This window comes from Herpailurus yagouaroundi, unplaced genomic scaffold (assembly GCF_014898765.1).
Source record: "Herpailurus yagouaroundi ecotype Mexico unplaced genomic scaffold, PumYag 192, whole genome shotgun sequence".
Classification (NCBI taxonomy): domain Eukaryota; kingdom Metazoa; phylum Chordata; class Mammalia; order Carnivora; family Felidae; genus Herpailurus; species Herpailurus yagouaroundi.
This window is the reverse complement of record NW_024412423.1, coordinates 24386743-24414607: the sequence shown is the minus strand read 5'-3', so window position 1 is coordinate 24414607 and position 27865 is coordinate 24386743. Positions and strand designations below refer to the sequence as shown.

General features: G+C 44.5%; 1 protein-coding gene across 6 annotated transcripts in view; it reads left to right on the top strand.

Moving 5' to 3' along the window:
- The window catches only part of KLHL3 (kelch like family member 3), a 145262-nt gene that overhangs the window by 76673 nt on the left and 40724 nt on the right, over window positions 1-27865 (top strand). For all 6 annotated transcript variants that reach the window (XM_040444568.1, XM_040444567.1, XM_040444566.1 and 3 more), the window contains 2 exons: window positions 4399-4561; window positions 17364-17473. In XM_040444568.1, the coding sequence (XP_040300502.1) occupies window positions 4399-4561; window positions 17364-17473 (273 nt within the window). The remainder of the gene's footprint in view (window positions 1-4398; window positions 4562-17363; window positions 17474-27865) is intronic.

Sequence of the window (27865 nt, the reverse complement as noted above, 5' to 3'; positions counted from 1 at the left end):
TTTTTTTAATTTTTTTTTTTTCAACGTTTTATTTATTTTTGGGACAGAGAGAGACAGAGCATGAACGGGGGAGGGGCAGAGAGAGAGGGAGACACAGAATCGGAAACAGGCTCCTAGCTCTGAGCCATCAGCCCAGAGCCTGATGCGGGGCTCGAACTCACGGACCGCGAGATCGTGACCTGGCTGAAGTCGGACGCTTAACCGACTGCGCCACCCAGGCGCCCCCCTAACCACGTTTCTATGCCAGTCCTCTTGTTTGGTGTTGGCAGGGACAGACCCACTGTGTGACTGGGGCCTAGGCCTGTCACCTGGCCCCTCTGGTTACTGCTCCCCCTCCCTCTGTGCATGGCCCTGCCGCCCTGAAATTCCAGGAGTAGGTGCTTTCTGAGGCAGGGCATTTCCTTTTGTTTTTGTTAGAGGAAACAAACTCAGTGACGGGATATCCTCTGCTGTGTTTTCATGTTATCCAAGGGAGAGAAAAAACAAAACGGGGCCTGCTCGTGAAAAATGGAGGGGAGGCCATTTGCAAGCTAGGAGGAAACCTGTAAACTCTACTGAGGGTCATCCAAGGGCCCGTTTTCCCAGAACCTTTAACACTGGGGTGACAAGAAGCAAACCAAAAGCTTTTTGACCTGGGGTCATCTTACATCCCTGTGGTGGTTCCAGCCAGCAGCTCCTACATGCTCAGCCTCCTCCTTCCAGGAGCCAAGCAGTGCTGCCCTTGTGATTCCACCAAGCCAAGAATCTGAGCTTGGTCTCTTGTTCACAACCTGTTACTGCTGCCCCTCAAGGGAGTCAGGGAGTTGCGTTGCACACAAGATAAGAGAAGAGGAAATCCTCAGAAAGCCCTTGTTGATGTGGGAGAGGGAAATGAGGATAGCCACCTTAGGGATGTTTTGCTCTCTTTTCTTTCACAGCCTTTGGGGATTTTTGTCTGTTCCCATCATGTGCAGCCCCCAGAATGCCCATGGATGGTGCCCCAGTTTATCCTTGAGACTTAGAGTTTGAGCAGTGATTTATCTTCTGGTCTCCAAACCCTGCCCTCAGTGTTCTGACTTCCTTTACTTTTCTTCACGCCTTCCTGTATGAAGCAAGTAGTGGAAGAAAAGGCCTTTTGACTCATAGCTAATCACAGTGTAAGATCAAAGAGAGGGAAGGAGCAATTAGAGAAACCACAAGTCCCCGTTCACTTTGGGAAGTCATCTTGGGAATGCTTTTGGGCAGGATTGGATCCAAACAGGATGGAGGGGTGGTGTATAGAGAGGTGGAAAGCCTTAGAATTTTTGCCTGCTAAGTGTGTTTTGTGAACAGTAGGGAAAAGCTATGTAGGGAGCTAGCTGTATCCAGGGAGGTTTTAAAAACTGAAAGTATAACCTAAGGAATATGTTCAGGGAGTATTTATTATTTTAATTTCTTTGGCTAGTTGTCACGAGCTTGAAAATTTAAGCACCACACTGTGCCACTGCCTTTGTGGTAAAAAAGAGGGCAAGGGGGAAGGAGGTGTGTGTCTCTCACATGCTGTCATCTTGGTTTGACTGGCAGTGCAATTTGGGGGCGGACCAGACTCTCAGAAATCCTCCTGTGTGGGGCTTAAAAGGCTGCTGTCCCTTTCTTGCCTCTTCTTAGCCTGACCCTTTTGGGGCCTGCCCCACCACTGAGTACAGTGTGTTCTGGACAATGTTTGATTATTCCTCTCCAGCAGGGGTTCTTAGGATAACTGGTTAGAAGTTCCTGGTTCCTAGTATGATCAGCTGTCCCAGCATGCTCAGGACTGAGGGGTCTCCTGGGACATAGGACTTTCAGTGCTAAAATGGGCAAAGTCTCAGCAAACCAGAATGACCTGTCGACCTATGGCCCTAACTGTAGATTGTAGCTAGTGCTGGGTCAAGGGGGTATCACAGAGGTCATTTGGGGATTTGAAACACAGCTTGCCTTTCCTGCTATGTATTCAGCAAGAATGGTTAATGGTTCTCTACTTAACTAGCAGGCAAAGACTAATCTGGTCCTAGAATCTGTTTGGCTGGAATGAGCAAGCTCACAGGTTAATTGAGGTTCCCAGTTTATGGGTGCTTAGTGGGGCTACCCACTACGTGGCTGCTTAGTGCGGATGGAGCTCAGATGGTCACATTTGGAGCTACATTATAGTCTAAAACTCCCAAGAGTGGGTGAATTTACCTTTTTCCTTCTCTGGAATGAATCAGTGGTTCAAAAATTACTAAGGACATGATGTTAATTTACCGTTGGGGACATAGCATAGGGGAAGAAAGAAGGGAGAGGAGCATGCTTTCTAGAACTTTCTGGAACTCAGCTGTGTGAAGGAAGAAGTTAAGCTCATAAAGAGGAAGAGCTTGCCTTGTGGAAAGTAGGCTCTTAGCTCACTAGTAGGAGCATTGGTGGTGGAGGATGACATTGGTGGTTTCTGCCTATAGCAGGGATGAGGAAAGGCTGCCTCAGTTTTAGCACTGAAAGTCCTGTGTCCTGGGAAATGCTTCATCCCTAAGCAAACTTAGCTGTTTACCCTCGTAGTGGGACAAGGCCCAAGAATGGGCAGGGGGACAGGCTTTTTGGCCTTATTGCATGGAGCATTCAGACATGTTTGGGGAGAAGGTCAGGGTCTAGAATTTAAATCTTGTAAAAAAAAAAAAAAAAAAGACTTTTGTAGTGCCCTAAATCAGAAAAACAAAACAAATACATCTGTAACCTAAGTCTTCCTGGGCAAGCTCTTGTGGATGAGAACATCTGGAGCCTGGCCCAGACATTCTCCCTGAGAGTCAAGGGAGCAGCTAAGAGCAAAGGCTTGGGACGCATGGGTGTTGTTTGGGGGTGAAATGGATGCTGGGGGCCCCGAGCTAAGCAGCCTCAATGAAACTATAATGCTCTGTGATTGTTTTTTTCAAGTTTCTTTTTTGGAAAGTCATTCTCAGACTGTGTACCTTTTCCCCGAGAGTGGGGGTGGAGGGCAGCAGAGCTGGGGTCTAATAGGACTCTGCCATCTCTTCTGGGTATTTGATCCAGAGGGCAGGCTTTGGCAGCTGTGGGCAAGTCCTAGGGAAACTAGACTGGCATTGGCACCCTTCTGGCCTGCTGAAGCCAGTCTTCTCTGGCTTTTAGGAAAAACACATGCACACACACCTGAGCAGGAACTATTTCTGTCTTCCAGGATACAGCATAAATACTTATGTGTTCTGTGACCTTTTAAAAGGAAATGCCTCTCTCCTTTCTCTGAGAATCTACCTAAAGATGTTCTTTACCATTTTTCTTTTGGATGGCAGAATACGGTGTGATTGCCTGAATCTCAAGGGGTTTGAGGGTCACTCTTTTGTTCCAGTAGATTGTAAGCTCCTTAAGAACAGGGATCTGGTTTACTGTGCTTACCACTAAACCCCAGAACCTAGACCAGTACCTGGCATACAGATGCTTAAGTAGCGAACGCACTAGTTAACAATTTAGTCTGTGCCTTTCTGCGTGAAAATGATATGTTTAAAGCTGTAGAGAAGTGCTTTCTGAAACTTGGCTGTATGTTAAAATGCTTGGGGAGCTTTAGAAACATCTCACTGGCCAGGTCACATCTCATACCTATTAAGTTAAAATCTTTGGGGGTGAGACATAGGCATCAGTATTTAAAAAATTCTCCAGGTGATTCAGTATGTAGCCAAGTAGGAGAACCAATCTATCTTGGTCTGCTTGGGCTGCCATAACAGAATACCACACAATGGGTGGCTTAAACAACAGAAATTTGCTTTCTCCTAGTTTTGGAAATTACAAGTCCAGGGTCAGATTTCCAGCTGATTTGGTTGCTGATGAGACTCTTCCTGGCTTTTCATAAGGTCGCTTTCTTCCTGTGTCCTCACACTATAGAGAGAGTGAGAGCTGTGGTGTCTCTCTGTCTTCTTGTAAGGGCCCCATCTTTATGGTTTCATTTAACTTTTATCACTTCTTCATGGGCCCCGGTCTCCAAATACAGCTTGTTGGGGTTAGGCTTTCACATTACAAATCTGGGGGAGGAGGGCACAAACATTCAGTCCATACGGTGGTTCTAGCAGCTGCACGCATCACCGGGATGTTCATTAGAAATGCAGGCTCTCAGGCCCCACCCTAGACCTATTGAATTGGAGCTTTAATAAGATCCCCAGAGATTTCATATATTCGTGATTGGGAGGCACTGGTGTGGAATGTAGGGATACAGAGCATCTGCTGATGCTGAGGATCTACCAAGCAGAGAGTAGTGGGAAATGGGGCTGGGGCTGCCCTGAAGGAAGTTTGGACTTAGTTGGACAGGCAGGGGAGAGCCATGCAAGACTTCGCGAGCATGGGAGTGGTATGATTGGGATGGTGTTTTAGTGAGATGATGCCCTGCCAGAAGTGTCTAGTGTCTCAGGATGTCACCTTCTCCTCCAGGTGCTGCTCCCAGCAGCCAGCTTGCTGCAGCTCATGGATGTTCGGCAGAACTGCTGTGACTTCCTGCAGTCTCAGTTGCATCCCACCAATTGCTTGGGTATCCGCGCATTTGCCGATGTGCACACCTGCACTGACCTTTTGCAGCAGGCCAACGCATATGCAGGTAACGGGGAGCTGGGGTGCTGCACCTGTCCCGAGCTTGTGGGTTTAATAACCTGCTCCTCAGAGACGGTGAGAAGAGCGCTGTGCTGGGAAGCGGTTGTGATGTAGTCGGGGAGACAAGACAGGTGGAGGGATACTTAACAGTGAGAGTTTCACCAATCACCAAGTGGAATAGGATTAATTGCCAGACAGTCATTTTCACAAGAGAATAGGAAGGAAATCTGAGACTTTGTGGAAGGAGGAATCATTTGAATTAGGTCTTGAAATCTGTCTTTTTTGTTGTTGTTTAAGAAAATTTCCTTTTTTTTTTTTTAAAGTTTTATTCATTTTGAGAGAGAGAGCATGAGCAGGGGAGGGCAGAGAGAGAGGGAGGGAAGGAGAATCTCAAGCAAGTTTTGCACTGTCAGCATGGAGTCCGATGTGGGGCTCAGACTCACAAATCTTGACATCATGACCTGAGCCAAAGTCAAGAGTCAGATGCTTAACCAGCTGAGCTACCCAGGCGCCCTGAAAATTTCTGTCTTGATCAAAGTGTTCTATGAGTATGGTTCTAGAAGTCAAATACTACTGCAGAGCCTGTAATGGTAAGCCAGAGTCCCCTGCTCTGCTTTCCCACACCAGCTCCATTCTCTATGTCCACTCAACCTTCAATTCTGACAGAATTAAAGGGCAGGTTCTGATTCTGCTAAAAGGTGCAACATCTACTCATTACTTCCATTTATCTAAATAAAATGTGCCACTATTTTGGATTTATTAGTTTGAGATATTATCTGTTGACTTTTCACAGAAGTACAGGACTGAGCTTTCATGGACTTTCCCTCATGTATACACGCTCTTTCTTGCTCTATTCTCCCAGTACCATTTCTACAACCAAGTTGAGTTACCAATTATAATTAGGTTTTTATAATCAGAAAGGCAGTTAATAATTGCTTTTTTCAGGCCTGAATTATTTTTTTATTAAAAAAATTTTTTTAATGTTTATTTTTGAAAGAAAGAGAGAAAGAGAGAGTGAGCAGGGGAAGGGCAGAGAGAGAGGGAGATACAGAATCCAAAGCAGGTTCCAGGCTGTGAGCTGTCATAGGGCCCGACGTGGGACTCAAACCCACAAACCGTGAGATCATGACCTGAGCCTAAGGTAGGCAGTCAACTGACTGAGCCACCCAGGCGCCCCAGGCCTGAATTTTATTCACCTTGTAATCTCACAGATGTTAGAAAATATCTAAGAAGTGCTAGTTAATATGGAATTAAGTGTAGTAAAGTCGGTACTAGGCATAGACTGTGACATTATGTTGCATTACTTTGTTGGGGAGTATATTTGTTCACCGATGCTTGAATGCCTATGTTGGACATATTTTAGGTGCTGGAGAAGTAGTAGAAAACTAAACAAGTCTCTGCTCTCATGAAAAAAAAATTCCTACCACCAGTCCTTGTAAGACAGATTTTTGTAAGAATTGAACATCAGGGGCACCTGGGTGGCTCATTCGGTTGAGCGTCCAACTTCGTCTCGGGTCATGATCTCGGGGTTCGTGAGTTTGAGCCCCACATCGGGCTTTGAATTGACAGTTCAGAGCTTGGAACCTGCTTCAGATTCTGTGTCTCCTTCTCTCTCTGCCCCTCCCCCTCTCGTGCTCTCTCTCAAAAATAAGTAAACATTTAAATAAATGAATGAATGAATGAATGAATGAATTGAACATCAGATAATGGGCTGATTCCACATCAGATAATGGGCTGATTCCATTCCGTTTCTCTGCCAGAGTTTGTCATGCTCTTATTTTAGTGGGGTTTTGGGAGGGAACAGAGATCGACATGAATGTTCAGTACACCATGTTTAGCTGGAAAGAAATCTTCACTGATATTTATTTTGATTCGAAGACAGAGAAGGATCATGGGTGGCCCAGGCAATGGGTCTAGTCATTTTAATCAATAGATTCACTCATGGCTCTCTCTTTCCCTTGCACTAAAGTGTCTCATTCTTCCCCCTGCCCAAACAAATACCATCTGTCTTTGTGTCTCCTATTCATCCCGTGTCTGGAAATGAGCCAAGGGCCTGTTGCCTGTCCACCTGCCAGCTCCCTGTGCTGTGTTAGTCATTCAGTCCACAAGGCAGTACGCATGTGCTCTATTTCTTGGAATCCTTGTGTTCTTTTATCAACCTCTCAGACTCCAGGAGCCTACATCGATTCTCATTTCTCTCTGAAGTCTGTTTCAGACACAGTTGGTAAGATGATGATTCTTATGAAGGACATTGCCCAGTGGTCCCACTTCTGAATTCTGCTGACTCTTCCTGACTCTAAACCTTGAGTCTCCTATTTCTTTGCTCCCACTCCTGTGCCCTCTTTTTCCTTTCTATCTTTCACTTTCTTTCTTCTTTTTTCTCAAGGAGCCCTTTCTCTGCCTAGAGAGGGCTCCCAGCCCGGCCTTTGAAGAGGGTTGTGCTCAGGCTTTGCTTCACCAGGAGCCAAGAGCTTGGCCAAGGCCCAGGTCAACTTGTGAACATCTGCTGGTATAGGGGTAAAGGGAGAGTGCTTACATGCCAGCAATTCTCTTTTTCTTCCTTGTCTCCCCTCCCTAGCCTTCTCCTTCTGCACAACATTTGCAAGTATGTGTAGTTTTGTGTTTTGTAGTCAGCTGACAACAATTTTCTGAAGTTTGGGTTGTGTATTTAACCCCCAACTTTGACAAGTTCCTTGGTTCTTTCCCCCACATTCACAAATTGTGTCTTCCCCCAGTGGTCCTTTCACTGTCTGATGGTGACAGACACTTGTGGGAGGATGGGGAGTATGCTGTTGGAACACAGTGTTGTCTTGATACTCCTTCATCCTGATGCTGTCATGGTGATTGGCTTCTGTCAGCGTTGTGGGTGTTTGTGCACACAGATGTGTATATAGATGTCCTGTTGAATTACTTTTAGTTGGCATTTATTGAGCTGCCACTTTGGGTCACACCCTATGCTAAGTATTTTATGCACATCATCTCATTTAATGCATGAAATAGCTAAGGAAACTAAGGCACAGAGAAGTGAAGAAATTAGTTGGTGTCACACAGCTGGTAGAGACAGAGGCAGGGTTCAAACCCCATAGCATTGACTCAAGAGCCAGTGTTTATAACTACTACATTCTTTGGCTCCAGGCTCCATTTGGACATAGGTGGGCCTGTGGATTGGTAACTGATGAGTGTTGGTACCTAGAGTTGATGTTTTTCATTGGAAATGTGAGCCTGGAAGACTGTGCCATGTAGTCACCATGTAGACAGACCATGTAGACAGATGACCAGCTTCTCTGCTAGACTCAGGGTGTTTAGTCATCTTTGGGTGGAGAAGTGAGATGTGGACATCTTCTCTTCGCTGTTAGGCTGCCCCCTCGTTGCTCATGTGAGTCTTCCTACTTTTCCTGTCACTGTTAGTGTCACTTGAAGCTGAGAGTTTCCTCCCTGTGGAGCCTTGTGTGGAGACTGTGACCATCTCTTGCTCGTAGTTTTTCTGTAGGCCTCAGCAATGCACTGCAGGGAAGCCATGGTAATGCAGAGGTTGATAAGACCTCAACGGAAAGATTTTAGAAGAAATATGAAGGTAAGATTGTGAAGTGTTTTGAGAAGCGTGTGTGAAATGATGATCCACACTTAATCCCTCATACCTACCCACTGATGTGAGTGTGCTTTGTTTCTTTGTTCTTGTACCCCCTGATTTTAGATGGAACCTGGCATTCTCTGCCATCAATGCCTCTTGAGACAAAGCTGATGTCTTGTCCCCATCCCACTGTAAGTGGGCACCAAGCAGGGTCACATACAAGGGGCAGGCAGTATCAGCCCTTGTGGTCACAGGCTTGCCTACCCCATGCCTTTCATTAGGAGGTGTTTTAAACCAAGAAACTACAAGGAGACCATCCAGTTCAAAACTAGAGATCAGACCAGCCATCCCTTGGAGCTGAGTGACCCTAGGCCTTTTTTCCCTTTCCGTGATGGGGGTAGTACATCCTGCTCTTTTCCAGGATGGCTTTGGGCATGGGAGGACAGGGAGGAGAGCCTCCTGCAGAAGTAGGCACCGCCACAGGGGCTGTACTTCAGAGCCTCCCCACCCATCTCGTGATCTATAGTAACAGGGCCTCTCATCTGGGTCCTGGTGGAGAGATGAGTCTCCTCAGATCAGCACCATGGCTGCTACTTGGGAGAGAGGACCACTTCCAGAGCTTCTGATTTTGGTTTCTCTTTATCCAGATACACAGGCAGGTATGTCCTGCTTCCCATGCCCTCCCTAGTCTCTGGCTAGCTGGCCTCTGCCTGCACTTGTTCATGACCCCCAGTTTTACCTCTGAATTCTATTCTTTTCTTTTCTCCAGCACAAACTTTCTTTTGCTGTTGTTATTGCTCTTGTTACTGCTGTCTTAGTAGAAAACCACCCCTGATCATTAAAGGAAAATCAGATAGGCAGAAAGAGCAGGCAAAGCACTACAATTCTACCCAGAGAGGACCACAGTCAGCACCTTGACATAGAGCTTTCTCCATCTTTTTCATTGCATATGTATGTTTTCCAGTTTAAAAAACACCTTTGTAGTACATTCCAAACACCCTTTCATGTTAGCAGGAACATTGCTATACCATTATTATTGAAATGAATTTATTCAATAAAATTCAACTTATATTCATAAAAAAATTCAATCAGTACACAAAGTTACAAAACACAAAGTCCATTTATCTCATGCCCTGTCTGTGAAGGGCACTGATCCCTGACTCTGAAGGGAATGATCTTGGGTAATCGTATGGAAAATAAATATATATATATATACACACACACACACACATACATATATTGCTTTCTAACATACCTAAATAGATGTGTTCTGTACTCATTGTACTTTTTCTTGACTTATACAAAATCTTGGAGTTCTTTCCGGACCCTCGTGCATGGCTACATCTTGTTGCTTTTCTCTGCTGCATCGTATGGATGGACTACAACTTATTTAACCAATCCTCAACTGGTGGATATTAATGTTACTTGTTTTTTCTTTCATATACAATGCTTGAGTGAGGATTCTTATACCTGCTATTTTGGAGTACAGCTGTTAGTGTGTAAGCAATAGTGAGGTTGTCCCTATAGAGTATCATCTAAGTGCATGAAGTAGCTCAAAGAGAGTGTGCGTTAAAAAAATTGATAGATATTGCCCAATTGCTCTCCAAAAAATGAAAGTATTTTTAAGGGGAGCTCTTGCCTCTGATAAGTCTTGAGCCCTCTGGTGAAGGCACCAAGAGGCAGATACAGTATAGCTCTGAGAGGGGGATTACCTCTCTCCCCCCAGCTGCCTGATTGGCTTCCTGTTTGGAATGGCCCTGTCTCTTCCTGCTGTGGCAGTCCCCCCTGCTTCCTCCAGGTCCACTTTCCCCCTCCAGGTTATGTCCCCAGATTTTGGCTGTGATATTTGATTCTGGGGTGGGGGAGGGTTGTCCCCCAATTTAGAAGCTGACTGCTTTGACCCTTGCCCCCAGCTGATGGGTAGCTAGCAGCTGAGAAAGGGACCCTGGTGTTTGGTGCAGCCTGTTTCTTAGCCATCATTATTGTTTCCAGGGCTGCTTAATCTTTAACCTCGTCGGCCAGGGCCCTGGTTTATTGGGACTCTGTTGCTTGATAATTGGGCAGCCATGTACTGGGCCATCAGCAGAGCTGGTTGGGAGGGATGTTAATGGGACCCCATTAATGAAATGCCAATTAAAATTCCTTGGACATGTTGTTTACATCAGTCTGCCAAAGCTGAGCTATAGTCCTTCAGCCATGGGATGGAAAAGCCATCAGATTTCACGTGTTCATGGAGAGAAATAGCCTTCTTTTGACTGAGTCACTTGAGATCATGGAACAAAGTGACTAAATTAAGGGCAACCAAAAAAAAAAAAATTGACAAATCACTTAAAAAACATGAACCTCTGACTCAGCGAGGGTTGTCTTTGGAATTGCTGCCTCCAACTTGGCATCATGAAATGATGACAATGATGGTAACGGTAACCGTAGGAGGTTTTACCATTTTGCTGAACATTTGCTAGGTGCCAGGCATGGTGCTACATGTTTCCCAGGCATGACTTCATTTTGGCCACGTGGCCGCGAGAGGTAGTTTCCATTTTTCCGATTTATACATGAAGAAGCTGACACTCCAGAAAGGTTTAGTGATCTTGGCCAAGATCACATCGTAAGTGACAGTGCCAGGATTCATAGTGAGGCTGTCTGATGCGGGAGCCTGTGCTCTGAGCCCAAGTTATTTTCACATCCACCCAGTCCAGCCTCGCTGCCCATCACGCTTGTTTCACTCCTGCCTCCCCAATTTTCTGTGCTAACTTGAGGGGGGCAAATGAAGCAGTAGTGTAAGATGCAGGTGGTTTTTGTTGCTAGATGTCTCATTTTGGAGAACAAGTTTCTTTTAGGAAACTCTCCCTATCCTTCTATGCTCTGGGTAACAGGGAATTCTGATGTTGAATCAGTAACACTGATAAATGGGCATTTTTCATGTAGCTTCTTGGTGTGTGTGTGTGTGTGTGTGTGTGTGTGTGTGTGTGTGTGCACATGCATATTAGAAAGGGGGAGAGATAACACATGTATCTAGAATGAAGTCAATGGGGAAAGGAGGGGAGAAGTAGTGATATTTAGAGTCTGAGGGCTGGTGGTCATGATCCTTGTGGGAGATGGTTAAGGTAGATCTCTTTCTTTTTTCACTATTTAAGGAATTTTTATTAAAGCAAGAATTTGATAATCCAAATTACATTTCCTTGCTCAGTTATCAATTCTGTTATTTAAAACAGAAGTGACATTCTGAGCTATTCCACAGTAAAGAATTACAAAAATTAAAGAAAGGAATGCTTTAAATTTTTGTACTTTGCTAAAACTGTGGGCCTTGAAAGCCAAATCCTGATTCAGGAAAGCTTACTTCTGCCCTCCAAAAAATAGGGCAGTAGGGGAGAGAGAGATGTAAAGCAGTTCTGTTTTGTTGTTTTACCCTGATAAAATGTTTTGATCCTGTTTGTGTGTTCACCTGTGTCAACCAGTCTTTTCTTGGGGGGTGGGGATGGGAGGGTATGACCAGTGGTTCAGGTCAGAGTTACTCATGCCTGTTCCCTGGGGCTGCTGGGCCTGGAATAATGGGGTTTATTTCATCTCTGCAGGTCAGAGAAGTCATAGATGGATTTTCAGTTCCATTTGTTCTGGGCTTGTAGTTTAGATGAACCTGATTAAAGGTTTATTTCATCCCATCAAAAGGTTGGAATGGGTTTGGAATTAACTTGGGAGGTTGCGCAAGCCCTAGGCAGTCGATCCTGAAGAATGGGTAGGGAAGCACAATATATGCAGATGTGCTTGACACTGAGAATTCAGTTTCAAACAAGGCAAACTCAAACAAGGTAGACCCTGCCCTCATGGGATGCACAGTCCCAGTATGAAAGAAAGACCTCAGACGATACAACGGGTCTATTAGGGGTATGATAATTTTTATTTTCTGTTTTGGGGGCTTTGGAAACACAGAAGACTCTCACTTCATCTAGCCTGGTGGTGGGTAGGCGGATTAGGGAAGAATCTCAATTCAAGGGTTAGGTCTGAGATTTGAATCCAGGAATGATGCCAGAACGTTCAGAACACGCCTCTCCTAAGGTTGTTTTTATTTTTTTATTTTTTATTATTTTTTATTTTTTTTTTCAACATTTATTTATTTTTGGGACAGAAAAGACAGAGCATGAACAGGGGAGGGGCAGAGAGAGAGGAAGACACAGAATCGGAAACAGGCTCCAGGCTCTGAGCCATCAGCCCAGAGCCTGACGCGGGGCTCGAACTCACGGACCGCGAGATCGTGACCTGGCTGAAGTCGGACGCTTAACCAACTGCGCCACCCAGGCGCCCCCTAAGGTTGTTTTTAAAGAAAGGTCTTTAGATTCATATTCTCTTTGTCTCTCTGTGGTAGTAACCCTAAGACAGATTCTTAGGGTGCTCCAACGTCAATATTGAATGTTACTACAGCGGCCTGCTTAGGACAAATTATTACAGTCGTGGAGACGAAGAATGTTTGCTGTTGTAATCATACAGCGTTGGTTTCAAAACCTGGCTCCACCACTTACTGCTGCGTGATCGTAAGCACATGACTAAATAACTTCTTGAGCTTCTATCTCTTTAATTTAATTTCTCATCCAAATATACAGGAACAGGCATACTGTGTTTCATTAAATCAAACTTGCAACTTACAGTGTTTGTCACTTATGGTAAAGGCTGGTTAATTAGGAATGTTAACCAAAAGAACTTTTTTTCCCCCTCTCTGTTTCCACTTCTCTTTAAGGAAACATAAGCAAAAAGACTAGAAGAGTTAGAGTTGATTATTGGAGAGTTCACCTTCAAGGGGCTAGCCCACACTCCCTGCATACCCCACCTGTTCCCCAAGTTCTAGCCTGACTGCCTCTCTGCTGCATCTCCTGGAGTCTGGCACAGTTTTTCATACTTTGTACTTGTTCTGTAAACATGTGTTAGATGAGTGAAGATATAGCCTCGGCTCTAGCTAGCCTGAGCTATTGCTGTTGTCTACACATGGTCTGAATTTTCCTGCTTCCATGCTGTTATTTGTATTTCGAGTGCTTCTCCCAGTCATGGCCATATGGACTTGGGGTTGGAGTTACTGATGTCTTGTCTTACCCATCTAAGAAGCCAGTAGGCTCCTTGTAGGCATCGGCTCTGCTTTCTTCATTTAAAACAAAAAAAATTTTTTTTAATGTTTATTTATTTTTGAGACAGAGAGAGACAAAGCATGAATGGGGGAGGGTCAGAGAGAGAGGGAGACACAGAATCTGAAGCAGGCTCCAGGCCCTGAGCTGTCAGCACAGAGCCCGACGCAGGGCTCAAACTCACGGACCGTGAGATCATGACCTGAGCCGAAGTCGGATGCTTAACTGAGCCACCCAGGCGCCCCCGCTTTCTTCATTTCTGAAGAAACACTGCATCTGGCACATTATACATTAACAGCTATGGAGCACTTGCAAGGATTTCAGTCAATGTGAGTTACCTATCTTTGCTTATTTAACGCCCATATACCTTTGTGAGATAGGTAGTATTATTAGCCCCATTTAAAAGATGAGAAAACTGTAGGCTTAAAGAAATTGAATAACATATCAATAGAAAGTTTGTTGAACTTGATGGAATTAAAGTGGGTCTCTAAGGGCTTTGGTGGTTCACAGACAGGACCTGCAGTCCCAAGGGATGTCTCTGATAATGGAGGAAAAACTTCTCTGTTGGAGAGCAGAGCTGCCCACAGAACTGGACTTTGCGAAGTAGAAATGTGGGCTGATAAAATGTTCATCCTTCATCTCAAAAAGGATGGTTAAGAATTATTAACCATAGTAATAACCATATTATCGTCTCCTAGCTTCAAAACAACCTTGAGACGTAAGTCAGCTATTATAGTCCCATTTAATGGATGATGAAGCAAAAGCCTAGAACGAAGTGATAATAAGAGGTGGAGTTAGGACTTATACCCAGGCCTTGTCATTCTTAGCCAAGATTCTTGACTATGTTCTCCTTTAATACAGCAAGGCAAAGCAAACAAAGAATCCACAAACAAACAAGTGTTAAAGGTAGAAGATTCTCATAGGAGGTACCTTCTGGGAGCAGAGGTGTTTCTTTCTGGGAAGCAGCTGGGGAGAGGGCTGATTTGAATACAAAGTCTGCTGGGGAGCTTCTGTCTCCCAGGAAGTCAAGTTGGACAGAGCACCCTGTTCCTGCTGTTCTATCTTATGGTTTCTTGTGTGTTGCTAACAGAAAGGGGGGGGGTGGGTTTGATCCCCAGGCTCTGGGGACTCAACCCTGTCTCCTTAGACAGAAGGGGAAGGGAAGAAGTTTCCCTCTTTGCTTCCTTTCTTTGTGTTTTCCTGCTCATGCCCTGCAAGTCTCCTGGGTCCCAGGGTCCCAGCCTTGGGTGGGGAGCTGCTACCCTCTCCCTACCAGCTGCCCACTCCCTACCAGCTGCTGCTTCTGGTGGGAGGATTTCTGGAAGGGTTTCAGTGGGAGGTTCCAGATGGGCTAGGCAGCAGCCCACTTCAGAATGAAGGGACCTAGATTCAAATTCTGCAGTGCCCCAGAGGGTGACAGATGGGAAGTGTGGGGGCTGTTTGCTGCCTTGATTGATCTTTGAGAATTTCTGCATTGTTCACCAAGCCACCTAGAATACACATCGCTGCACTTCATCTTCTTCCTTTTCAAAATGCAGGCCCATCTACTTTCGGCTTTATGAGCTATGAGGAAGTACTTTTCACACCCCAGATTTTAACTTCTTACCTCCTCCTGTTCTCTTTCTTCTTTTCTCTCCTCCAAATGTCAGGGTTTTGGTCAGCCAAAGATAAAGGTAGAAAGGCTGTGTGTGGCTCTGGGCCACAGGGATGTGGTGCTGGTTTGCCTGAACTCTCCTGCTGAGCTCAGCCTTGGCTGGTCCACAGAGTCTAGATGTCCTGCATTTTATTTTAGTGTGGTGACTGCTTTTTCTCTCCACTATTTCTTGCTGTTGCCAACAGATGGAGGTCTCTGGTCCAAAGACTTCTTGGATCAGAAAGGGCCTGTAGGGAGAATCCTGTTGCTTTCTCAGGCCTCAAGGCCAAGAACTAATTCTCACCATCCAAAGGAGATTGTTCACTTGCTTTTATTTAAAAATCTTGAGGAATGAATGCTTTAAAAATAGTGCCATGTAGTCTTAAATATTCCCACAGTTAGGGAAGTCTTTTGAATGTCTAACCTAAAATCTAAGCTTTAACTAAAGGCTGTTTCCTGTTGACATATGGAGAAGGAAGACAAGATTCTTCTCACTTTATGGCATTTGCTTCTCTTCGTAAAGGATCTGCCTTTTAAATTTATTTTGTCATGTCCAAACATTCCTGAGCTTCATGATGGACGAGCTTTAACTATAGGCTCAGTGATACATTAGGCTGGTAGGGAACAAGTGGGGAGCCCATTTGTCCAGTGAAAGATAGACAAGATGGTTTATAACTGGATGTCTGAGAGTAAAATATGGACATTTGGAGGCTCTGGATGAAGGGTATGTGGGAATTCTTTGGGTCCGAAAGTATTTCAACTTAAAGGTTAAAATGATTTTTGTAAGAAATTATGTAAATCTTCCTTGTTTGGCTTAAAAAATTTTTTTTAAGTTTATTTATTTTCACAGAGAGGGCTCAGGAAGGGGAGAGAGAGAGGGAGAAAGAGAGAGAGAGAAAGAGAGAGTCCCAAGAAGGCTCTGCACTGTCAGCATGGAGCCCCATGCAGGGCTCAAATCCACGAACCTTGAGACTGTGACCTGAGCTGAAATCAAGAGTTGGATGCTTAACTGATTGCACCACTCAGGTGCCCCTTCTTTGTTTGCTTTTGAGAAGGTGATGAATGTAAGAACAGAGCTTAGCATGCTCTGGTTTCCTTTTCATTATATGGCTGCAGCAGGGTTGCTTCCCAGGGATGGAGGGACTCTGAACCTCACTAGAGGGGCTAGCGAAACCAAGGGTGGGTAGCCCTCTATGGGAACAGGGAGGTATGGCCATATAGATTTATCCAAGAAGCTACAAGGCTAGAGAGAGGCCAGCAGAGAAAGAAGAGGGGAGATCTGGAGCCCGGAGGGCAGGGAGTGCAGATACTCCTTGGGGCAATGGGGGTAGAACCCCTAGAGGACTGAGAATGGAGGCCAGCCTGGGGCAATTGCCAAAGGGCCCAATTCCAGAACCTGCTGCACCAGGAATTGTCAGCTCATGGGCCACTTTACCTTGGCAGAGCTTGCAAAAATACTTTGACACTTCCTTTCCCATCACAGCACAGGAGGGAGGCAAAACAAGCTGTCGTGTCCCCATTCTACAGAGGGATAGTGAGACCTAGCATGCTGATGCTGTTGGCTCAGGAACATAGTTTGCAAATGGAAAAGTCAGAATTCAAATCTAGGTTCCTTCCTTCTGAAGTGCACACTCTTACGCTGACATTTTACTGTCTCTCTAATAGCAGGATGGTGGCCTGGGCAAATCTCAGGGTAGGAATTGTCCTTGGCATTTTCCCTGCATGGACATCTGGCCTGTGTGTTTTGTCTCATTCTAGCTGTTCCCAAATTCTCCTCTATCTTAATGGTCTCCACTGGCCCACCTGTCACAGACTGTTCCTCCTGGTGGTGGGGGGCAACATGTCAGGACAGATGCTGAGTCAGGCCTCCTTGTGAATCAGAGACTGTAGTAGGCTTGACTTGGGACATGAAGGATGATGCCTTCTGCCAGCCTTGATATGTTGACTTCGTACCAGAACCTCCAGAGACTTCCAGCCACACAGCAGTTCTGACCCACTTTTGTTTGGCTGAGCTGCAGGGGGCACAGTGTGCAAATCTGCCAGCTTGCACCTTGAGGGCAAATGAGCTCAATTAAGTAGGCAGGTCCCAGTGAAGCTTTTCTGCAACGCCATTATTAATCTCATGGAGCATGAAAGAAAATATAACCTAACGTCTCTCTGCCCCATTTTCATCTATGGCAATGTTTGGGAGGGAGGATCATACAGAGGGATGTCTTTGCTGCCACATTAAGAGGCTAGTTTCCCCTCAGCCAGGATGTACTGTCTTTCTCTGTGTGTCCTTATTCCTCATGCCCACCCCCAGATTCCCCAGGACTCCACTCTGAATTTCACAGATTGCCATGGCCGTGGTTCATGGAAGGGCAGGAAGAGTGTTGTAACTTTGTTTTCTGAACTTCTGTTTTTTTTTTTGTTTTGTTTTTTTTTGTGTGTGTGTGTGTGTGTGGTGTGTGTGTGTGTTTTTTGTTGTTGTTGTTTTTTGTTTTTTTTTTTGGAACAGAGCAGCACTTTCCAGAGGTGATGCTGGGGGAAGAATTTCTTAGCCTCAGTCTGGACCAGGTGTGCAGCTTGATATCCAGTGACAAGCTGACCGTTTCTTCAGAGGAGAAGGTATGGCATGGGCCTTTGGTGAAACAGGAGCCTCACGCATGAGGCGGTTGTGGGAGGGAGTTGTGGTTTGGTGAGATATTTTTTTCATCTTCAATGGCAAAAAAGGATCTTATTTTTTGTCCTTTTAAATAATTATAAAAGGGCCTTCTGGCTTATGACTACTACCTTTGGTGTCTGGACCCTTTGAGAAAGAAATAACAGTGGTGATGATGATGGTGACAAATCTGCCTCCATTAACTTGATGTTTAGAGTTTCCTACGCACTCTGCTAAGTGCCTTCTTCTCTGTAGTTCTCTCAGCCTTCACTACAGCCTATGAAGCAGGCATTGCTATAGCCCCCACATTACAGATGAGGAAGATTAACTTGGAGGAATTAATTAGCTTGTCTGAGTTCGCTCAGCTGGTCACTGCAGAGTTGGGGTCTCCCAGTCATCTGGTCTTAACCACTGTCCCACCTGGCTTCTTGGGAGCATCACTGAGCATTTACGCCAGAGCAGGCCTTTGGGGAACATCTAATAGGGGATTGAAACTTTTACTGATGAGGAAACTGAGGCCCAGAGAGGGAATAGGATCTGCTGGGGGTCATGCAGTCAGTGACCATTGCAAAACTAGACCCTAAGTCTCTTGATACCTAGTTCCCTAACTCACCGACCATGCACCACTTCCTTTGTGCTGCAGGCTTAAGTTCTGCCCACAGATTTAGCTGCACCGTGACTGCGAATCTATTCTACCTCTAGGCCTTCTCTCTCACTGACCCTCTGCTTGGACTATTCTCCCCTTCCGTCTTCACCTGGGTGAATTCCAAACCAGTTCCCATTCTATTTCTCCCAGGAAGAACTTTACTGCAGGAGATGTAGTCTACTGTACTGAAAATAATATGAACTTTGGTGTTGGCCAGTAGGGTCCAAATCTCATTGCTAGTATTTACAAACTAGTTGGTGACCTTGGGTGAGATACTTTGCTTCTCCATCTGTTTACTCACATAGAGAGTGAGTGTAGTAACAGAGCGTATTCCACAGGGTGATTGTGGGGATTAAGTGGGATAGGGTGTGTAAAATGTCTGGTATCATACCTGGGACCTAGTAGGTGCTCATTCACTGTTAGCTGATTTTATTATGGACCATGCATCTGGAATTAATTCCTTTCTCTTATGTGTTCCTGGATAACACTCACCTTGTTCTGCTTTTAATTGTAATTAGTTCTGAGCCCATCTTACCTCCTTCATTCAACTGTAATTTTCTAGATGGTAGCAACCACATCTTATTCTCCTCTGCATCCTCAGAGATGCTCAGTAAATGTTTCTTGGATTGTCTTAGTCCATTCATAGTATCCAAGCTTGAAATCCTTTTCTGAGGAAAATATTTAAGGAAAAGTTCTTCCAAAGGATTTTACACTGGAGATGAATATCCAAGGGGCATGTGTCCAGAGAATGGGGTGGAATCATAAGCCCCAGCCTGTTGTCCTGCAAAAGTTAGATCAAGAAGAAAAGCAGTTGGGGGCGCCTGGGTGGCGCAGTTGGTTAAGCGTCCGACTTCAGCCAGGTCACGATCTCGCGGTCCGTGAGTTCGAGCCCCGCGTCGGGCTCTGGGCTGATGGCTCGGAGCCTGGAGCCTGTTTCCGATTCTGTGTCTCCCTCTCTCTCTGCCCCTCCCCCGTTCATGCTCTGTCTGTCTCTGTCCCAAAAATAAATAAACGTTGAAAAAAAAAATTAAAAAAATAAAGAAGAAAAGCAGTTGTTTAACTGAATCCATGGGCTGCCCGAAGACTTCAGAGAGATTTCCAGAAGGCACAACAAGCTGGACTCTCCCTTAGGCTCAGTGAGGCTTCTGTTTCCATTAACTGATATAAAATATCACCTTCAGTGTAAAGAATGCCTCTGGCCAGCCGGTGAGCACCTCTCGCCCCAGCCTCAGCAGCAAAGACTTCTTGCCAAGCCTGTTTAATGTTTTCTCTGGATTGTACTACTCAATTGGCACAATTTGATGGAATGAACTAGTTAGTTGACTGACCATGTGGTTGTCGGTGCAGTTGGTCAGTTTGGGCTCTGCTTGCGTATATCCTTAGGTATAGTCTGAGAAAATTTAAATAGCCATATAAGCAGCAGGATTTGAATCAACCTGGGAGTATTTGGCTTGAGAGGGGGGGTACCCTGCCACTTTAGCTCCGGTTGGCCCATCCATCCTGCTCTAGATCATAGTAAGCTTTCTTCAGGTGAGAGCTTATCTATCCTTGTTAAGTGCCAGGGTGGTGGTAGAGGTGGGTTGTCAGTGGGGCCAGGCTTTTTAGTGCCCTGGAAACCAGTTGGGCTTTGGACTTAGGCATACCTGGTTCTGTGTTCGACTTGATGCTTACTGGCTCTGTGATTTTCAGAAGTCACTGGTCTCTTTGAATTTTAATTTCCTTACATGTAAAATGGGAATAGTAAGAGTACCTCCCTTATAGAGTTATGAGGATCACAGATAAAAAAAAATCAAGTATATTGTTTGACAGGTACATAAATGGTGGCTATCAGTGTAATTAGCATAGTCTTTTGTTTTGAGGCACCATTGACAATGGTAATGGTATCAGTTTTGCCACTGATTATGGTAAAATAAGCCATGGAGTTAAATGTATCTTTCCAGAAGCAAAGAAGCATGGCATTAAATCTACATACTTAAAACATTGTCTGTAGTGGCTCTCATTCATTCATATGCCTACATATGATGAGTTGCTTGTTCTGTGTATTAGAGTTTGGAGTATGGGTATTATTTTTCACATTAATGAAGTTGTGTATTATATTTGGTTCTCAGAAGTTATATGTAACTTCAGAGTTATGTGCTGCTTTTCATAAAGTGGATTGCTGATGATCTTGATCCCTTTGGTACCTTTTATTTTTATTTTTTAAATGTTTGTTTGTTTATTTTGAGAGAGAGGGAGAGAGAGAGATCACATGCATGAGCAGGGAAGGGGCAGAGAGAGAATCCTAAGCAGGCTCTACGCTGTTCACCCCGACGCTGAGCTCGAACTAATGAACAGTGAAATCATGACCTGAGCCAAAATCAAGAGACGGATGCTTAACTGACTGAGCCACCCAGGTGCCCCCATTTGGTACATTTTAGGCTGGCAGTTTATTTATTTATTTTTTTATGTTTTATTTTTAAGTAATCTTTCCACCCAACATAGGCCTTGAACTCACTATCCCAATGTCAGGAGTTGCACACTCCACCAACTGAGCCAGCCAGGCACTCCCAAGGTTGACAGTATAATTTTGAGGCTTATCATAGAGCAGTGGGATTTGGCCTGAGATTTCTCTTTGGTGAAACCCATAGTTTCATTTTACCTTAATTGATTACATATTGTTAGAAGTTAAATAGCTGGAAGTTTTGACAATTAGATGTTTGTTGTTTGAATGTGAGCTCTTTAGGCTTTGAAAATTCTGTGATCTCCAGGAAATTTGGTGATTTCTACTTCCTTTAGGTACTTTCCATAATATGCAATGTTTTGCATGTGCAATAACTTTTTCTTTCAATATCAAATTCTAGTGAACTTATTGGAATATATTTGAAATATTATCAGGGATCTTAATTTAAGCTAAAATTCAACTGTGTTTAATGTTAACACTTGCAGAAAACTGAATTGCACTAGTAACGAAAATAACCTGTATTCAGCTGAATCCGTGCTTGAACAGCAAATCAGCTATATTATGACTTCTTTGCCTACAGCCCACAGGGTTCTTTCAGCATATATTAAAAAAGGCAGCCGGATTTCAAATATTAAAATGCAAAAAAACTATCTTAAAATAGGGTGAATGTGGTGTTTTAATAATGATGATTATAAGGGACTGTGGCTAAATCTGGTCAGTGTGCTTGTCGGGAGTTTGAAAGTACAGGTTTTGCAGTCAGAGTGGCTGGGTTCCAATCCTGCTGCCATGGCTCTAACAAGCTGAGTGACTTTGGGCAAGTTATCTGCCTCCCACCAGGATGTATGTACCATTTACAGGTACAGATTTTCTGTCTTATGGTCACTGCCAGTGTAGTATCGGGTTCACTGTAGACACATAAACAAAAACATTTTGTTGGAGGAATGAGTAAAAGATCTTCTCTATGTCTTAGTCTTCTCATCTATAAGAGGGGGTAATGATAGTATAGTATCTTCTAGAGTTGTTCTGAGAATGAAATCAGATGCCACGTGAAAAGTTCTCAGCCCACAGGAAGTGTCCATTCCTGTAAGATATGATTATTGCTGCTATTATTATTGCCGCTATACTGTTACTCCTGCTACTACTGCTGCTGCTGCTCACTGTGGACTGGGGCCTTTCTCAAGGGGAGGCTCTTCCCAGGACCCATAATGGTCTGGGTGGTTGTGTGATCTGGAGCTTGGTACGTAACAGGGGCTGAGAATGGAGTTGCCTCTTGCTTCCAGGCATTCCCAGGCCCCTTGGCCCTCTCTGGCCTTCTCCTAGGGCTCACATACCATTCTTCCTCCTACATCACTTGTGCCTGCTCATGCCTTTCTCCTCCTCTAGCCTCAAACTCCTTGAGGGCTGCAGGGCTACCTCAGCCATCTCTGTGTCACAGAGCCACCAGAGGCACTGTGGAGGTGCTAAGCAGACACTCCCTGAGGGAATGAAAAGGCAGACTGGAGCTGGACACTGCCCTGATCCAGCCAAGGTTATAGGAATAATTTTCACATTTTTCCAGAGAAGAGGGACAAATGTGAGAACAAGAGAGGTCAGAGGATACATGGATCTTTGCCATTTTCTCTCCTGTTTTTCCTTCATGTAGTTTTGGAAATTCCTGTTATTTGAGGGAAGACAAAAGGATCTGGTAGGAGTTACAAAATCACAAGTTCTTTGGGTAGAACCCCTCCCACCTCCCTCCCTCCCCCCGACTCCCCACCAAGATAGCGTGAAGGCACCCAGGAGTACACCCCGCACAGTCACCTATTGCTTCCACATGGCGGTGTCAGGGGTCAGAGCTAAGCCTGTGAGCAGATAGTCTGTTTATTGTATTCCCCGTTGAGACCCAGAGTCCGGCTGTCACCATGGGCAGCTTCTGTGACCCAGGTAAGCAACCTTCCAGGACAGACCCACTCTAAGGAGAAGAGAGATGACTTTCGAGTTCTAGCGCAGTTTTCCACCAAATTGCTAGTTAGTGGACTTTTCTGAATCTTTGCTTTCTTAGCTGGTAAATATATTTCTACTTCTCAAGAATTCCAGTGCCTTCTTAAGGAACGCTAGTGGAGTTTTCAGGGAAATGGCCCACAGTTTAGATACAGGTCAGGAAGAAATTGGTTAGGCCTCTTAAAGAATTAGTGTCAAGTATGTATTATGAGAACTATAGCTTAGGTTCTCTCCATGCGATCACATATTTAATGTGCTGTTGTGTCCTAAAACTGATCAGAAGCCAAATTCTGGTATCTTCTGAAAGTGATTGGGCCCATGTCTCCCAGGATCATTGCTGTTGCACACGCTCCTGCCTGAACACCTAGCCTCTCCAGCCAGTGGTAGGTGGAGGATGCAGGCTGGAGCTCCTTGGCCAGTAAGTTGGACTTGAATGCTTGCTGCCCAGATATTATCCAGTGATTGAGCAGGTGCATCCTGCTGCTGAGCCTGAGCTGTTGGAAGCCCCCCTTGCCCCACCCCCGCCTTACTATGAGGTCAGCAGTTAAGAGTTGCCAGCTTCTCAGCCTGCATGCAACCATCTGGCCTGGTCCTGGCATTACTCCTTTTACTGTTCTCCTTTGGAAAGTGCAATTCAGTGAACACCTATGAGCAGAATACCACAGCACTATGGTCCCAAATCTACCTTGACTGCCCACTGTTCTCCAGGTGCATTTCACGCATTATTTTTTTTTCAAAGTGATGTTTGTATTGAAGTAAGTTCACAGAGACATGACCAAATAAGAAGCACACAGCTCAACTTTTTACAAAAGTGAGATACCCACCTAACTAGCATGCAGATCAGGAAACACTGCCCCCCACCCCTAGAAACATAACTACTATTTTGACTTCTCATGGATCAGTTTTGCCAGTTTCTGAACTTTATATAAATGGAATGCTGGTGAATGTATGCTTTGCTTTTGACTTCTTTTGCCTGGCATAATGTTCAGCACATCATATCTGCTTCTCCCACTAACTCCCAAGGCAGAGACTATTGTCTCCATTTTGCAGAGGAGGAAACTAAGGCATGTTAACAATAAATAGTCTTGTGATTTGAGAGGCGCCTGGGTGGCTCAGTCAGTTGAGTGTCTGACTCTTGATTTTGGCTCAGATCACGATCTCATGGTTTGTGGGCTTGAGCCCTGCGTCAGGCTCTACACTGACAGTGTGGAGCCTGCCTGGGATTCTCTGACTCTCCCTCTCTCTCTGCTTCTTTCTCTCTCTTTCACAATAAATAAATAAACTTAAAAAAAATAGCTTTGTGATTTGAAGCTGACTGTGTCTGCCTCCCATGGCCCTACTCTTTATTAATGCCTGTCTACCCCGACAGGGAGACAGAGGTGAGTGACACTTAGGACTGTTTAAGAGCTCGCAGTTTGGATACAAAACATGTATCCTTATGTGGCTGAGAGAAGTCATTACCTGAAATCAGAGTTCAAGGAAAGCACCCTGGAGTGTTTTATTCCACATTGTTAGGTGTGGAAAACATCATAAAAAAGACAATATTGGAGGTAAAACTTGGAGAATAAGAGTGGGATTTTAGGAAGCCATTCAGATTGAAGGGATTACAGGAATACAGATGTGGAAGTTTGGAATGCTTTGTTCTTCTTGGGGGAAAAGTAACCTGTGTGGTGAGAGTCTAGGGTCTTTGGGGGAGGTAGTGGGAGATGAGGCTGGAAATGGAAAGCTTAGGGGGTAATGACTTTCTTCTCTAGGTTACCACCTGCGTGCTGTAAAACGGCAGTGTTGTGAGATGTTTGTAGGTATTTAGGTAAAAAAAAAAAAGTTCTCAGGTCTGATACATTTAGGAGACAGTGGCAAAACACAGGAACCAGGTTAAGAAAGTGAAGGACCTGTCAGAGCTTTAACATGTTAATGAGCTTTGTAAATCTCTGAAGGAGATTTGTAGGTGTATATGATGTGTTCTCCAGGCTCATTTGGTCCCAGAACCTCCTTTACTGCAGAATGTCTCCTGCCCCTAGTATTCTGAGGACTGCATTGCATGGTCAGTCTTGAGGCCAGTTTTCTTTGGTTGCCCCAAATATCCAATGATTTATTGTATCCGTTGATTTTCCTTTTTGCAGTTCTTCTCGTTAGTGATGTATAATTTTTGATTGTGAGGCCATCTTCAGAGGATGTTTTATCCATGGGAGTCTGGGTGTGAAGATTCCCCTCTAGGGCAGGTTAACTGGTTTGAAAACTTTTTTCTTTCTCTTTCTTTCTTTTCTTCTTTCTTCCTTCCTTCCTTCCTTTCTTTCTCTCTTTCTTTCTAAAAAAAATTTTTTAATGTTTATTTATTTTTGGAAGAGAGATAGAGCATGAGCGGAATAAGGGCAGAGAGAGAGAGGGAGACACAGAATCCAAAGCAGACTGAGTTGTCAGCACAGAGCCCAACACGGGGCTCAAACTCACGAACTGTGAGATCATGACCTGAGCGGAAGTTGGAGGCTTAACTGACTGAGCTACCCAGGTGCTCCTGGAAACTGTTTCTGTATTCCTTTTTGTCTTGAGTATCCCCTGTACCATCTGGATAATGTCACTTCAGACCCCATATCTGTATGCAGTGTGAGCTTGGGGTTCTCATTTCTTGAAGACATGGTTTTTAACTTCCCAGCTGACAGGAGATGGTGAGCTTCCTTCCCCCCTTGCCATAGCAGATGGGTGGAGTTCATCTAGTGCTGGTCCATGGGACTGCGGGTGGGGTGACACTGTCCATAAGGAGCCTGTGGCCTCGACAGCCTACCTGATAGAAACCAGTTCTGAACCATTCAAGTCCATGTCTGAATCGTCCAGGCCTCTGAGCCATTTTGGCCTCAGCTTCCATTCAGCTGCTAGACTTGAATTCTTTCTGATTTAAGGCACTCAGGCATTTCCCTCTTGCTTTTGACTTGCTTTATTATTTTTGTAATATGTCACTTTTGTGTGTTTGGAGCTGTAGGGGAAGATTGCTTCCAACTCTGCTCTATCTACCATATTGACTGCAAGGCATTCTCCATCCCTCTGTCATGCTCCATTCATTTGTAAGATTAATGCCACAAAGTCGTCTTTCAGCTTGCAGGCGTTTCTGTCAAACCATTGTGCTTCAGTCCTTCTCCTTCTCCTGTGCAAAGTCAGACTGCATATCTTTATCCTGGCTGGAGGCAGGAGTGGAAGGCTGAACAACTTCCCAGCAAAAGGTGATATCACTGTTTTAGTTTTACCATCATTTTTTGTGGTCTGTATGAAGTCAGATATTTTGCAGTGTGGTGCTACAGGAAGAGAACCATATACCCAGCCATTCCTACTTTGACTAATTCATTCTCTCAGTAAATATTTATTGAGTGCTTTCTATGTGGCACATAGTGCGTTACTCACACAAGAGACATTGGTGAACAGATCGGCATAAGGTCCCTGCCTTTGTGGAACTTAAAATATCACATGAGGGAGACAGATTTTATAAAAAATATACAGAAATAGATTTTATCAAATATGTACAGAAATGAATATACAGGTACAAACTATGAAATGTATTATGGACGAATGTGCTGTCAAAGTGTTGATCGAAAGCCAGTGGTTCTCCTTGCTGCCCTATCACCAATTCACTGGGTAATGTTTGGGCAGACCACTTCCCCACTCTCTGCCTCATTTTTCTCTTTTATGAGTGACTCTAGCTGCCTCCCAGGGCCCTTGCAGGTCTGAAATGAAACAACCAGAAAGAGCTGTGAAGTGCCCTATAAAACTTGAAGATGATGGGACTGTCAGAAAGATGAGTGCAACTGAGTAGCTTTTCTAGAGTCTGGGGAGCCTTCCGACCAGGAAATCCCCCAGCCAGTGGTATGCTGGTAAATGTTTTAACAACTTGCTCTCAAAAAAAAAAAAAAAAAAATCTGAAAGCCCTGATTTGTTTGCTGATTCATTTGCTAATTTCTATGGTGTAAATATTTCCTTCAAGGCTGATTTCAAACTACTGGTGTAATGTCACTAAACACCAAGATGGGAAGAAACATGCATGGTGAGCTCCAGCTCCATTGTACCACTGCTCCTGACTGTCCCTGGTGTGGCATGTGACAGCAAGGCCAGAGTATGGTTCACATTAAGTCCTGTTAAGCTTTAGTTTAAGAACCATCCGAAATCTGACAGAAATCATTCTTGTGTCTAGAAGTGCTGTCTTCTTGATTGAAAATCGTGACAGTGAATTCAGCAAATGCTATTGGCTCTATCTCTGAGAAAGAAAAGAGTATCTAGGGAGGAATGTCCTAGGAGCACGTGGCGGGTGTAATTACAATTATGGGTTGAGGAACTCAGTGGTCTGCCCAGGTTTTCCAACTAATTGTGCCTCTGACATGCAATATTACATAATGTTAGACCTTGGGTTTTTGCATTTGGAGGTGAGTTCACATCCCAGATCCACTACTTCCTGGCACTGTGACCTTGGACACTAACCTTTCTGAGGCTGTTTCCTCATCTGTAAAATGTGAACAGTGATAACCTATTTCACAGGATTTGGGGTGGGTTAAATGAGATCATGCATGCAAAATGCGTAGCACTGTGCCTGTTATTAGTTGTTATTAAAATTAGCCTCTCTTAAATCTTAAGTAGCAAATTAAGTCCATGTGAGGAAACCTGTTTTCTTCCCTGATCTTGTCAAAATTGGCTTCTTTTCCTCCATCCTATGCTTTGCTGTGAGTCACTCTCAACTGGACCTTTTTACTTGCCAAGTCACTGTCCTACCTATTTTTAACTTGAGTCCCCATTTCTTGACTCTCAGAACACATTTTGAAAATGGCTGTTAATGGAATACTACGTGGCAATGAGAAAAAATGAAATATGGCCTTTTGTAGCAACGTGGATGGAACTGGAGAGTGTGATGCTAAGTGAAATAAGCCATACAGAGAAAGACAGATACCATATGGTTTCACTCTTATGTGGATCCTGAAAAACTTAACAGGAACCCATGGGGGAGGGGAAGGAAAAAAAAAAAAAAGAGGTTAGAGTGGGAGAGAGCCAAAGCATAAGAGACTGTTGAGAACTGAGAACAAACTAAGGGTTGATGGGGGGTGGGAGGGAGGAGAGGGTGGGTGATGGGTATTGAGGAGGGCACCTTTGGGATGAGCACTGGGTGTTGTATGGAAACCAATTTGACAATAAATTTCATATATATTAAAAAAAAAAAAAAAAAAAAAAAAGAAAATGGCTGTTAAGTGCCCCGGTTCTCCCCACTCACAGCGTGCAGGTCCAGTATGGCATGGCTGCCTGCATCACTGGGGGCGGGGA